The 15,075-nt window shown below is 32.1% G+C and overlaps 1 protein-coding gene across 1 annotated transcript; it reads right to left on the reverse strand.

Moving 5' to 3' along the window:
• Positions 1-154: 154 nt before the first annotated feature.
• LOC111714449 (melanization protease 1) lies at positions 155-12,448 on the reverse strand. The gene is made up of 15 exons (XM_023489554.1): positions 12,394-12,448; positions 10,829-10,887; positions 10,608-10,718; positions 10,434-10,487; positions 9,978-10,042; positions 8,446-8,489; positions 8,118-8,173; positions 6,647-6,691; positions 6,540-6,578; positions 4,601-4,690; positions 2,921-2,963; positions 1,567-1,659; positions 1,157-1,179; positions 832-880; positions 155-279 (listed from the first exon to the last, which is right to left on the reverse strand). The coding sequence occupies exons 2-15, from the start codon at positions 10,884-10,886 to the stop codon at positions 231-233; spliced, it is 819 nt and encodes a 272-aa protein (XP_023345322.1). The 5' UTR covers position 10,887; positions 12,394-12,448; the 3' UTR covers positions 155-230.
• Positions 12,449-15,075: the final 2,627 nt, after the last annotated feature.

The following is a 15,075-nucleotide window of genomic DNA, read 5'->3' on the forward strand; positions in this document are numbered from 1 at the left end:
AAGCAAAAAAGTGTGTTTAACTACTAAAAAGTTTTAAAAAGTGAATAAAAATGTGAATGAAAAAAGCACGAATTTATTGATTGAACAAATTTTAAATTTGAGAAAAAAAGGCGCATTTCTTATTCTGAACTGCGTAGAGTCTAGGCTAGATCTCAACCGCTGGTTCAACCGCTCCCGCTGAGTTTTTTTCTCCAAAGTATATATCATTCAATTATTAGTCTTAATGAAATTTAGCTGTTCCTCTTGTTGCTTGCATCAACATAAAATAGACCTCCCCCACTGAACAACATTTTTTGTCGTCTCTTATTAAAAAAAAGACATTTTCGGGTTTCTAGCCTTTTTGGCTATACAGTTTATAAACTTCAAAGATAAATTAACCAAATCCAGGAAATAGAAAATTAGTAAAATTTGCAGAGACCTTTTAAAAAAACCAATTAATTAATCACACTTTTCAGCAAGTTCTAGTTGAAGTATCAATTAAAATATTGATTCTATTATTATATGTATCCTTGTTGTCTGGAAAAATGCCGAGACCTGAAAATGCTTATGGTGCAAAGCAATGGGTATAAAAAACACAAAGCATGTTGAAGAAAAACCTACAAGTAACAATTAATGTTCTGTGTCTGAATTTTATGAATTTGAGCAATGGCTTAAATCTGCCAGAAACCTGTTTCAATTGAGCGGGGGTATGAATCTTGGAAAATTGAATAAAATTTAAAGTGGAATCAACCATATTTGAGCCATTGCTTAAAATTAAACCATGGCTCAAATTCTTTGAATTAGGCCTCAGATTAATTTTTAATGAGCTTTAAGATAAATGTAGTTTGTTCCCTGTCTCCTCTACAGGCATCACCAACAGTTACCTGGTCAGTTTCTTCACCTTAAATAAATTTGATTTATTTAGAGCCTGCTAAAATGGTTGTGCTGAAAACAAAAACCTGCTGTTATATCGGAAACCCTAATTAATCATACAGTACCCTATGGTTGAGAGAGGTGGGGTAAATAAGGGTGGAAGGAGAGCTGGAAAAAAGGCCTAATGACAGCTTAGACCTTAGTTGTATTTTCCTGAATTTTTTAATCCAAGGCTCAAAACACTAATTGCTTGACTGGAGAAATGGTCCCATTAGCAATCACTTACAGAAATATGTTTGTTTACCTAATGCGCACAGTTGATTACCTCTAAAACAAATCAGTGTTTGTTTAACTTACAAAACAAAGTTATAGACATATAAATCCTCATACTTGTATTTCAAGCAGATTTGTTGGGCTTTGGTCTTTTTCCATTTGCTCTATGGCCACTTGCTCTATAGTTTCAATTGCTCTATTCTATCATTTACTCTTTGTGTATTTTGCGCTATCCATCATTTGCTTTATATCCACCTGCTCTTTTTTCATTTGCACTATAGGCTTAAGAGCAAATGTTAAATAGAGCAAATGGAACTAGAGCAAATATTTTAGTGCCAGAATTGTCTCCAGGATATCTACTGTTTTCTTACCAAAGTTTAATATTGAAAAGGATTAGACTCTTAAATTTAGATTTTTAGCCTGTACATCCACTGATTTTTCCTGATGGGCCATTTTTGGGTTCCTGCCCTGTTCTCACACTTCATGATTTGAACTTCTGCTTTCTTCAGTCTTGTTGTTGAAAGAGTGTTACCGCTAGAAGAAGAAATATAGTTATTAACAATTGCTTTCCCAGTTCCCCTACTTCAGGTGTTTGTATAGTTGTCTTTGATGACTATGTGGAGGTCTATGAACATCGAATTCCAGTCCGGAAGCTCTTGATTCCAAACCAAATATATTCATAGTAATTAAAAAGCTCATGTTGTACTTTTAGAATTCAATATATTTACAGTTCGTTTATTTGGTCTTATATATTCGTCAGTACAACTACTCATTTTAAAGAAACTTGAAAATCCCATGTTGGAGAGTCATCCATCTCTTACTTTAAAATAAATGATTTAAAAGCACTTGTATAAGATTCTGATGTGATCGGTGACATGGAAACGCCTCAACATGGAAACGACTCAACACGGAAATGGATCACAAATTATTTTTGAGGCATTTCCGATTTTTTTAGAAATTCAAGGAAATCCCTCAAAAGTTCAGAATTGTTGAGGGATTTCCGAATATTTTGTATCCGTTTCCCAATATTTAGAGTTGAATGGTTTCCTTTTTTTTTGATCAATTTCCTCATATTTTTATGCCTGTTTCCTCATATTTTTGATCCGTTTCCGCTTTTTAAAAAAACTTTAAAAATCACATTGAGAAAACCGATCAACAAATTGAGATTTGTAAAGTTTTTTAAAAAGCGAAAACGGACCTAAAAATTGAGGAAACCGATCAACAAAATGAGATTTTTAAACGGATCAAAAATTTGAGGAAACCGATGAACAAAATGTGATTTTTAAAGTGTTTGAAAAAAGCGGAAACGGATCAATAATATGAGGAAACAGATCTAAAATTTGAGGAAACCGATCAAAAATATGAGGAAACATATCAATTTAAAAGTTTTTGAAAAAAGTAAAAAAATGAGGAAACGGACCAAAAATATTGGGAATCCCCTAAAAAATATTGGGAAATCCCTCGAAAATATTTGAATAAAATAAAGGGGAAATGGATATACAATTCTGGGAAATTGATCAAAAAAAATAGGAAACTCCAAAATTTGAATTTAGAGGGATTTCCGAGTATTTTTGATCCGTTTCCGTGTTGAGTCGTTTCCGTGTTGAGGCGTTTCCATGTCACCGATGGGATCATTTTATCATTAGAAAAGCAACATAGAGAGGCAAAATTATCAACTAAAATAAAATTCTAGAAATAGAGAAATTTGAGATGAGATGAACTTTCTACTTTTTTAGATTATTTGCAACAGGCACACATTTAGTATAAGATAGTGTATTTTTAAAGCAATATTTACCTTTGTAATCCAAAGCCCACAACATATGCCATCTTACCAATCACTAATTTATTAAACACTGTTTCATACACTTTTGTGAAGAGTTGAAGATACAAACAAGTGTGGCAGGTTAAAAGAAAGGAGTGACTATGCAAAATCATTGTTTTTTAAAACCTATTCCGGCGGGGGGGGGGGGCAAATTTAACCCCCCCCCCCCCCCATAGTTTTTTTACATAACTCAAAAAGTATTGATCTGAGGCTGTTAAAAAATTTTGACTTTTCCAGCTGTAGGTTTAAGACCGGGCTTTTTATACTAACTGCCTGAGTCCCCTGTCACACTGCCTGAATGACCACTTTTTCCTGTAACAATCTAAATTTTTGTTTTGACACACTTTCGGTTGTCAGATTTTGATAATTTTGATCTTTTTGAAAAGCCTCTGACATTAGGAAGCGGATTTTGAAAAGATATGTTTGCATATTATTTGCATACAACCCATCAAAAAAAATTTGCACTTTTTTAGTTTTTCTTAATTACACATCATCTTATTTAAAATTTAAAAAGGTTTATGCATATTTCAAAAGGTATGTGGTCAAGGGTTAAACTGTATTTATCATTTTTTGGACATTTTATTTTTGCCAACATTTTTACAATATAACTGGATTTTGCAAAAAAATTACAATTTTTGCAAATTTGAAAATTTGTTGGCAGATTCCAAAAGCAGAGCACAAGAGCTTTCCAATGATGTATTATTTGTCATTTTTGGACATCAAGCATGATTTGGAGGGGGGTGTCAAATTGATCCCCTCCCCTCCAGCGTATCCTGGTTTTTAACCCTATTCCTGTTGGGAGGGGGTCAATTTTTTTACATAACTCAAAAAGTATTGGACTGAGGCTGTTGAAATTTTCTGACTTCTCCTACATACCCAAAGCCGGGCTTTAATACTAACTGCCTGAATGACTGCTTTTTCCTGTAACAAACTAAATCTTTGTTTTGACCCACTTTCACTTGTCAGATTTTAATAAAATTTTGCTTTTTGAAAAGCCTTTGACATAAAGAAACGAATTGCAAACAACCTGTCCAAGGAAATTTGCAAATTTTTAGTTTTTCTTGATTTAAAATCAGGTTATTTTAAATTTTGCAGACATTTTTGCATATTTGAAATGGCATGGTCAAGGGCTTTTGAAAATATATAATTTTTCATTTTTTGGACAAATTTTTTTGCAAACATTTTTATTATTTAACTGGATTTTGCGCTAAAAATTCAATTTTTCCAAATTTGAAATTTTTTTTTTTGCAGATTCTTAAAATAGAGCACAAGAGCTTTCCGATGATGTATCATTTGTCATATTTGGACATCAAACATGGGATTTAGAGGGGGGAGTCCCCTAAGAGATCCCTAAGTTGCATCAAAGGGACTGCTTCCTAATTTTGGAATAGTCCCGAATACAACAATAAGATGAAACAATAAAATATTTACCCTGTTTTACTTATTCCAATAAAATATTCAACCTATCATTGTATTATGATTAGATACAAGAGACGAGTATAGTGGGGCTGTTACTGAAAATATTTAAACTCGCGAGACCTTATGTCTTTGAGAAATGACCCATAATATAAACTTATATTAGATGCAGGGTACTCAACATCAAAGTTTTCGCCTATAATGGGTTAAGAAAATAAATGTTTACGATGTCTGATCCTGAAGGCTGGAGTGGAAGACAAATAGGCATAATGTGAGTGCAGGCAGTATCTACTCTTGAGCGTAAGGTTAGCACAGCTAAATCATTTCCTAAATTATTGTAAAATCAAAGAGTCAATTTTACATTGATAATGAATTTTTTTGCAAAAATTCATAAAAAAACTTATATAAATCTAGCTTTAGAAACAGCATACAATGCAGGCATGTCGAAACAGTGACAAAAAACTCTTGTTTTGATCAAAACTAGGGTACACCATACAGGGGTGTAAATAAATAGCTTGACTATTCACCGTCCAGTCTTCAAGGCAGAGTTCAGGAAATTAAAAAGAAAGCTGGTGCCTTTTTATTCTGCTCGTGAAAACTGGTTGCCAGGCAACATACAGCTGGATGTCTCAAAAAAAATTAATGTTTCTTGAATTTTTAAAATCAGTCAAACATGATGGATGATGCATAAAGAAGAAGAAGAAAACAAGAAATTTACAAATGGCAGAATATTTTGTTAAAATGCAATATACAATCCGAAGTTCATACTGCCGCAGAATTTCTTTTGGAATCTTTTGAGCTTAGGACTATCCACCTTAGTGATCAAGGACATCATTTCCTTGATCCTTCTACAGACCCACATCTACTAATCCGGTGACAATAAATTCTCAGTTATTTGTACATCGACATCATCTATCCACTTAAAATTCAAACTCAAAAATAAATGTTGAAATGTTTAAAAAAAGTCCAAAACAGTTTGACAACTTTTTGGTTCCACTTTCAACTTCATATTCCACTTATTTTGGAGCCCATATTTTAAGTTGACTATTAAAGAAAAATCATCTTTTTCTCATTATTTCTGTACTGAACTAAACAACTTCAATTTTTAAATCAAAAGAACTGTTGCTCTTTATTGAATTTTCTAAGTTTATAAAAATTATAACTAAAGAATTCTTGTCAAGTTATTAAAGTTTTTCAGTAGTGTAATTTTATTTTCATTTAGTATCAACACTAATATTGAAGAACTTGTGTTAAAATTAAAAGGCAGCACTCAGTTAAGTTATAATGTTCCTGTGGGGATGTGTAAAGGGAAGGAAGAAGTAAAAAAGTGTGTTATCAAATAACACTACAATTTTCTGTCTCACCCCCCAGAAAATCCTTTTTCTGGGGGGGGGAGGGCAACTTCCTAAGTGATAATTTTTTAAGTGGCAACTTTCCAAAGGTTAGGTTATGCCTTCTGAGGGGCCCCAGGCTGCAATTTGGGCCGAGTGCTGCAGCTAGGATGGGTAATGGGGCCAACCGCTGTTGATAGAACTGGCTAGGGGCTGAGTGCTCAGCTAGGACATACAGGGTGTCCCACAAAACATGACAGTAGCAAGATAACTTTAAAGTCGTCTTTGATCTTGGAATTTATTTTTGACATTAAGTTGTCAACCTACTTCAACATGTATGATTTTTAAAACAACAACCACAAAATTCTCCTCGTTCTGGGATTTCCAAAATGTGGTCTGCCTTTTTTGTTCTGTAAATATTACCGAATATATTAAGAATTTCGTTCAGATTTCAACTTTGTTAAATTAAACAAAAATGGTCGACATCTGAATGAATTTCTATATATCTTGGGTAACATTCAAAGCACTAAAAAGGCAGACCACATTTTGGAAATCCCAGGACTAGGAGTATTTTGTGATTATTGTCTCTAGAATTTTATTTTCGAAATTAGATAGGCAAATAAATGTAGCAAATCATATAAAAAATCAAAGACAACATTTAAGTCATCTTGCTACTGTCATGTTTCGTGGGGCACCCTGTACTTGGGAAGTTGCTGCTTGTAACATTGCACATTTGGAAAAATGCCCTTGGGAAGTTGCCACTTGCAAAAATGCATTTGGGAATGTACCTAAAATCTTATTTACAGCCATACCAAGCTAACCTTGAAATAGTTAACATGTATTACCTTGCAAAATGCCATTTTGTTGTGTTTCTTTTACCCAGCCTGGATCAGAATGGTGAAAAAATTTTTGTTTAATTAATTTTATTCCAATATTTGATCATAATTCATACCTGGGTGCAGATCAAGCTTCTCTAGAGTTTTTACTTCTCCATATCCTAAAAATATATATTTTTTAAAGAATATTCCTGTTAAAAATACAAAGTTTGAACCAGTTTCAACTTTTTGTGTCCCAATTGTAATAAACCCAGGAAACGTTTTAATTGCCAATAGCAAAAATTGTTCGTAAATAATTTATAACTTCATATGTTCAACATCAGTTTGTCTAAGACTAAATGTTTGCAGGGAACCCAAAAACTTGTAATGGTTCCTAAAGAAGTTAAGAATAAATTTGTGTAAAAAATTTTAAAAAGACATAATTAAAACCACTATCAACTCTCCATGTCACAAATTTAATAAACCTAAAAACCTGTCATGAGCCACCACTATTTCCCCTGCCATACCACCACATTTGACTCTTTTGGGCATAACTACTTTTTTGGTATATTAAGAGCCTTTAAATAAAGATTTTCAAAAATCCAGCCACATCACGCAAAAAACACAATTCAAAGCATTTTTTTCAATTCTACATAAGATTAATATATTGTCTGTTGAAAATTAAATTGTTTACAATCTTTAAGCAGGTAACCCAAGTCATTTTTCGTATTGTGGGAGCAGAGACAAATTGTTCAGGGTAGTCTGAAGAATATGAAAATATTCTAAAAATCACAATATTTACTGTCATTGCTTAGGTGTTACAGATTTGATAAAAAACTGTTTTTTCAATTTGATCTTAGTACATTGCATATTTTCACACTAGGGTACCCTTCAAAACTAAAGTCTATTTTATGGTACGTCATTTTAAATATTGATATTGCTCTCAAAAATAAGCCATTTTTCAGAAAAATGAGAATTTACATTTGCAAAAAAAAGTTTTGCAGTTTACATTTAAATGAATCATCCTTATTTCATATAAACCCTGAAATATAAAGATTTTAATATATATTTATTGCGTGACGAGGCTTGATTTTTGACAATCACACTTTAAAGACCCTTAATATACTATTTAAAAAAGTAGTTCTGCCTGGAAGAGTAAAATGTGATGGATTGGAAGGGGAAATAGTTGTGGCTCATGGCTGCCGGAAGAGAAAAAAGCTAATATGTGGCCCGGAAGGGTAAATAGTGGTAGCTCATGGCTGCCTGCCTTCCCCCACTCATGTGAATTGTACTTGCAATTCTGTCAATAAAGGATCAGTTGTAATTACATAATTTTTTTTTTCAAAATTTCATAAATACACCATTCATAGTAGGCCACAAAAGTAAAAGAAAAGATTAAAACTTAAATATGCTTGAGGACAAATTTTTTCATTTCCTTGTTGTTCATTTGTGCAATTAAGATTAGAGGAAGGGGAAAAAATTAGTGTCAGGGAAGGTCTTTGAAGGAAAAGTTAAGAAGGTGTTTGTATTTGGGAAATTCTAAATTTTCTCATCTAAATCAGATCGTTCAGTTAGAAATAAGAACTCATCAAGTAATAATAAATTGACCTAATTCAGCAGAATCTGTCACACCCAAGTAAACCAGAATATCATGCTCTCCAAACCTGGAAAATAAATGGTAGAAAAAGGTAAGCAGTTCATCAACTTTCCACAAACTTTTGAGGGTATAGATGAACATGTGAATGGGAAATGATAAACGAATATAGCTTTCCCGACTTTTTACAAATATATCCCTTGCTGCGCTTTGTATGTTTTGAAGGCAAATTTGGTCTTGGTATAGAAACATTCTACTACCTTATTGAGTATTTGTAAATAATTATAACTTAATACAACTTGTTTTTCCTTTAGCCGGGAAAAATGCTTTTATATCTTGAACCTGATACAGCCCGAGTTGGTGCATCCTACATCTGCTCTGCATTGCTTTATCAAAGAATCAAGACATCTTTCAAACTTCTGTTTCCCTGTATTTTAACCAGGGGGCAGGCATAACTCTCCTAATTTCGCCTGGCTAGGTTTATACTGTACAGTGAAATTTGTCGAAAAATGTTTCCTTATGACTGAGTTGGTATCATAGAGTACAGTGGGTTTAATCCTAAGTACATCTATTTGTACGAGCGGGGGAAGGCAGGCGGCCATGAGCCACCACTATTTCCTCTTCCGTGCCACATATTAGCTTTTTTCTCTTCCGGCAGCCATGAGCNTCTTATCTCTCGTTCAGAAAGGTTCTCTCTGTAAGCTGTCTGTGCACTGTATGTAGCACAGGTCCCTGGACGGCTATGTGCAGTGTGACTTGTGTCTACGCTGCAGCGGTCCGGGATGTACTGATCCATCTGGCTTCCTGTTGGATTCAAGGGACTGTTCACTCATATATCAAACAATCCGGAATACAACAATACTACTCAATTTTTTTGTGAAATTGTACACATCTTGTTTTGCAGTGTGCCATCATGCATCAGGTTGCAAAAAAGACTTTTAGCCAAACATTCATTTCCTTTTGAGCATTAAAGTTATATGAAAAAAAATGCAATTTTTATTCATCCTTTTACTCATAGAGTAATAAAACGAAGAGGTGAAGCTTAGCTCAGGTGTACAACCGACCTGTCAATTAATTAATAGACAGGTCGGTTGTGTACATCACGATATGTATACGTATCTAACACTGTACACTTGTATATAGAGCGATCGTATTTATAAGGAGTGGTTTAATATAGATATTTGAATATTAGTATTGATAATTAGATATAGACACTTAATGTGGATTGTAAACACAGGATTGTATACTGCAGTACATTCAAGTTCAGTTGTTTGTTTATTTCAATACAAGCATGTCTAAATATTGCACCGTGAAAGAGTGCCCCCGCCTGTTTAAGGTTAAGAGCTCCAGGTCGTCATCATTGTTTCATCTTTTGTGGGTAACCCTGCATACACTGTCATGTTTATGATAAAGAGTTGAAGAGAAGAAACAATAAAAAATGTCATGAAATAAGAATGTTTTAAGTTAAATTTATGCCCTAGAAACTTTTTGACAGAACTTTTAGTTAATAAATTGAAAACCTACAAATTTGAAAATTGTCAAATGTTTGAGTCAACATCCTGGAATTAAAGTGCTGTTTTTTTTCGCAAAAATGTAGTGCAAGGAAAGCAAAAATTTGCGTTTTCTTCCGTAAAAGTCTTGCGAAGGGAAACCCTACCCTCACCCCAATTAGAAAAAGTAAAACAAGCCATTGCAAAATGCAATACATGATCAATAAAGGATATCACGTTTTTTAATGCTGTTTTAACGATTAAACATTAGGCATAGCTATACTGTTCAACACTATGTTGTTAGCTTAGTTTATAGAGTTAACAAGAAAAGAGGTCAAAATATCGTAATAATCATTGTTTAAAATTACAATTTGATTCTTTTCCCTCAAGTGTAAAACTGTGAAATTTAACATGGCAGTTAACACTGTTGGACCAGTAGCAGTGGGCAGCTGTAGGAGATAAAATATTTAGAGGCATAACAGACATTAGTATCCTTCTTAAAGTCATAAGTGATTTCTTTTTGATTGTAGTATTATAAATAAAAAATATGAAAAGGTATTTTAGCGTTTATCTTTGAACTTCTAAACAGATTTGAAACCGATTTCAGGACTGAAGTTGTTTCATGGAAACTAGCACTGCAAAGAGAAAGATCTTGCATCTTCTATTAAGTTAATTTTAAATTTTTCAACCTGCTCCTAAGTTTAACATTAGGTTACAGTAGAATTAAGTCTGCATTTTTAAAGAGTGCAATTGAAAGCTACATGTAAAATTTAAGTCAGTCAAATTGTACCCTCCTCCCCCTCCCCCCTTCTTTTGATTTTAGTCCTTTTTTATTTCTTCCTGAGAGCACATGGCGATCAGTGATGAGTACACCTCCACATTTCATATGTTTTCCTAAAAAATTAGAAATTTGGTCTTTACCCCCCCCCCCCCCCAGCATTTTCATGGTTAAAGTTATATTAGCTAAATAAAAGATTGAAAAGAAATAAGAGATGTTCACAATGAAGTACTCACCTTGAAACTTAATAAGAGCATGCCATGGTTGCATCTCTGAACATGTCTCTTCTCCTCCACTGATACGGCTTGTAGGGAATTCACAAGAGAGTGATACTTTTCCACATTCATCTTAATAAACCAGTTAATAAGTGTTCAGTTCATTATAATTATCTTGTAAATATTGCAATTGTATTAATGTAAATGTTAGGTTATTTATGATAAAATTAAATTTTATTAACCTTGGGATTGTAAATAGACCACAGGCAGAAATAGGATCATGTACAATAGACATTTCATCCTAAATTTTAATGTTTCCATATTTCTAAATATAGTACTTGTATTAAATTAATGTGATGTCAAATTCCTGCAACAGGCCCAGGTAGGGTACTATTAGCATTAAATTTTAATTTGTTAAAGTATTTTTCTTTTTATATTATCTTTTTATATGTATTACCCCCTTGATAGTTCTGATTATGATGACTATGATATAATTATGTTTTGAGAGTAGGAAAATATTGTTTAGACCAAAATTTGCATTCATGACTAATGCAAAATGAAGTTAAACATGATTTTTTCTTTGTTTTGTTTTGTTTAATTATTTCAAATAATAAAGGTGTTTCATTTTTAGTCAATTTTGTTTTTAAAATATCAAAACAATTTTAAAAAATTGTTTGTTTTTATCTAAAACAATCCCATAAACAAATGTTTGTAATAAACCAAAAATGATTGTGTTAAAAATTTAAACTTTTACCTAAACAATCTAATCTTGTAACAGTATAATGTAAATAGAACCTGGCCCTGTCTCTCCTAGAGCCACTTTAGGAGACAATAAATGCTGTAATTATTTGTACTGAGCTGGGAACTTTTGAATGGTGGATATCGGGATTAAGGCTTAATCCACTCTTTTTCTTGATCTCCAGATTAACATAATCTTGCAAGATTATCATAAAAGTGTATGAAAAACGATAAAATTCAAATTAATATTTACTCATGTGAGAAACTGGAGCAGCCAATCAGAGAAAAGCGGGCGACCAATGAGAGAACAGAAATATTCTCATTGGAGAAAACAATTAACGGATATCCAAGGAGAGAGAAAAAGAGGATTAGAAAGAGATTAAGGACTAAAATGAAAAGTTTCCACAGTGGATATTCGGATCAAGAAGTCAGGATTAAAGTTTATCCATTCTAAAATTTCAGCTCTGTTTGAATATTACTTTGAGCTACTGTAAGAAAATACTGTTAGTTCACGCAGATAATATGTAATCATATTATTATTTACATATTTTGTCCTTGTAATATTACTTATATTATTACTTAAGATTAGGAATAAAAAGAGGAAATTTAGTATCATTATCTTGACATCTGGATTCTAGCTAGAAAGTTCATATTAACACTGTATTTCAATTAAATTATTTATCAAACTGACAAACTAAAAGCAAAAACTCTTTTAATAAAAAAAAAAATTTAAGATTAAAGAAAGATTTTGATTAAAAATATTTTATATTTTAAAATTTCCAAAATTCTTAAATTTGTAATGTCTTAATATGCATTATTATGCATATTACTTGTAAAGAAAGAACCCTCTAAAACTAGTTTGATTTATCACTAACCAGGAAACATTTTAACCGACTAAATGCGCCAATTGTAAAAATGTCACTTTTTTTCAAAATTAATGACACCTCTTTGTGACCTCGTAGGTCTTATCATTTATCTGGTTATATATTAATAATTTGAAACATTTTTGTTCTTTTTAACAGAAGTTATAATTGAAAACACTAAGATTTGAATTTTATGTGAAATTTACTTTGATGTGATGTCGGGTAAATAGTTCTGAAATTCATATGTTCGACATCGGTTTGTTGAAGACTAAATGTTTGCAGAGTCCCTTATAGCTAAAAGGGAAAGAGTATCATTTAGTTTAATCCCTGCTGGGATACAAATCCAGTTTTTAGCAGTGTTGTAGACATATGTTCTAATACTCATGTCATTTACTTGTGTTTATAGGTTTGTAACGAAACACAATTAAATAATTTTATAATTGTTTAGAAAGTGTGTTTTACGTTATTGTTTGACGTGTTCTGTAAACATTTAAACCATTTTTTTGTGAATAAACCAAGTAAGATTTCATCTCATTTCGATCATGTTTGATCATCTTTGAAGGATGGTAAGGAGAGATGCTTCAAGATGGCATTTTTTCAATGCAATATTTTGCAAATTAAAATGACGTTGAATAGTCCTAGGATCTTTTGGAGATATAAAGCTGCATCCTTTGATATTTGTAATTGCAGACTTTTTTTATGGAAAAAATAAAAAGCTAGATCTTTTAATGTTTAACTGCTTTTAGTTTAATTTTGTTCGTTTTTTAAGACTTTTAAAGTTTTTGGACTCAGAAGGGTCTCCACAAATATTTGAGGAATTTTATAAACTTAATTAAAGTAGCTTTTTTCTAAACATTTGCTTTCCTTACACTATTTAAAATATTGTTAAGATATTTACATGAACAAATTGAAAGACAACCCTTATGAACAATTTTTTAAATATGTTTTTGAGTTAGTTAATGCAATTATCTTCTCCCAGGGTGGTTAAAATTTTATATAGTGTAACAAAAGAAAATGTTAAGAAAAAACGAGTTTTAAAAGTTGTGAAACTTCTCAAAACTTTGAGGAACCTTTCAAAAGTTTTGAAGTTCTGAAGTTTAGAAGTTTTAAAGTTTTGGAGTTTTTAAGTTTTAAAGTTTTAAAGTTTTGGAGTTTTTAAGTTTTAAAGTTTTGGAGTTTTTAAGTTTTAAAGTTTTAAAGTTTTGGAGTTTTTAAGTTTTAAAGTTTTAAAGTTTTGAAGTTTTGAAGCTTTGAAGTTCTGAAGTTTTGAAGTTTTGAAGTATAGAAAATTAAACTCGGAATTAAGAGTTTAAAGATTTGATTCATCCCTAGCTTTCTGGGTGCAATAAGAGGCAATTTAAAGGCGCCACATTTTCTAGAATTAGACTAAATACTTAAATTATATTGAACTAGATAGAACTAGTTAGTTTAATTTAATTAGATTATATTGAACTAGATAGAACTAGTTAGTTTAATTAAATTATATTGAACTAGATAGAACTAGTTAGTTTAATTTAATTTGAAGTTTAATTTTTTTTTGCATTCTATTGAGTAATTTGATGGTTTACTAAATTAATAAGCACTGAAATAAGCCAATTTTGGTCTACAAGAAACTCTGAATGCATAAATACGGACTTAACAGATTCCATCAATCTTCGCTGAAGTCTCCTTTGCATGGGTAACACTGTTCTTAACCCATCTATATATAAATTTGTTAGTTTAGACTGGACTAATCATTGAAAAACATCTGTTAGCATTTGTGTGAGGAAGAATGGGGGGGGACAAGCATAGTTTAAAAACCAAAGAAGAGGGGGGGGGGACTTTTTGTCTATATAGATTACTGTTTACGTTACAATATAAGGTGTGTTGTAGATGGCATACAACGTGCAACTAATATAACACAACAATCATGACGTGTCATTGTGAAAGACAATACCCGGCATGAATAGAAAAAAGGGATAACCACTTTGTGCATCGATCTTGTTTATAATATACTTGAACATTTAATATATCAACATTTTTTATTTTTTATTTTAAAGAGGGTTATATTTTTAATAATATTAAAACTTTGATTATGGTGCATCTTTGAATTTTGAGGTAAAAATGGACAATTGATGAAAAATGGTTTTATTTGAAGATGAAAGTTAAAATTGAGAGACACCAAGTGGTTACAAACCAAACTAAATAATTGAAAACGACATGCTTGAAGGACCAATCACAGATCAGTACGGCTTAGGATTCAACCAATAAGGATCACATTTTCTATGAGTCGAACTTCTCGCGTTCACTTTTCAGAGTGTCAGATTTCAATTGACTAGGTTGTGCAGGGGGGAGGTGGGGAAAGGCTCATTAGGGCACAAAAAAAGGAGGGAGTGGTACACACTTTTTCAGGAGAAATTCTCAGGATTTCCTTGGGGTGAAATTCCATTAAAATTCCCAGGAATTTATCGAAAATAATTCGCTTAATAAATTCCCCAAAAAATCCGTTATAAAATGGTGACCAAGTCCTTTAAGAATTTCTCAGGAATTTCCGGAGAAATTCTGAGGAACTTTGTGGGGAAAAATTCGGAAGAATTTCTTAGGAATTTCTCAAAACTGTGATCCCACAAAAATCTCTCATCTTGGGGACCAATTCTGGTGAATTTCTCGAGAATTTCCGAGGAATTAGAGTTACAGGAAATGATTTTCGATAAATTTCTCGGAAATTCTTCAAATAAAGTCACCACTGTTGGAGAATCTGGGGAAATTCCTCACTTGTGTTACTTGCTTAGCCCAGCAAAATGTGAAAGTGATGATGAGGTAATTGATACACAACTTATAAGAAGGTGATATTTCTAACACTAAATATAATTGAACATTTTACATATGAACATTTTTCATTTTCAATT

Source organism: Eurytemora carolleeae, unplaced genomic scaffold, assembly GCF_000591075.1.
Source record: "Eurytemora carolleeae unplaced genomic scaffold, Eaff_2.0 scaffold1571, whole genome shotgun sequence".
NCBI classification, from domain to species: Eukaryota; Metazoa; Arthropoda; class Copepoda; order Calanoida; family Temoridae; genus Eurytemora; species Eurytemora carolleeae.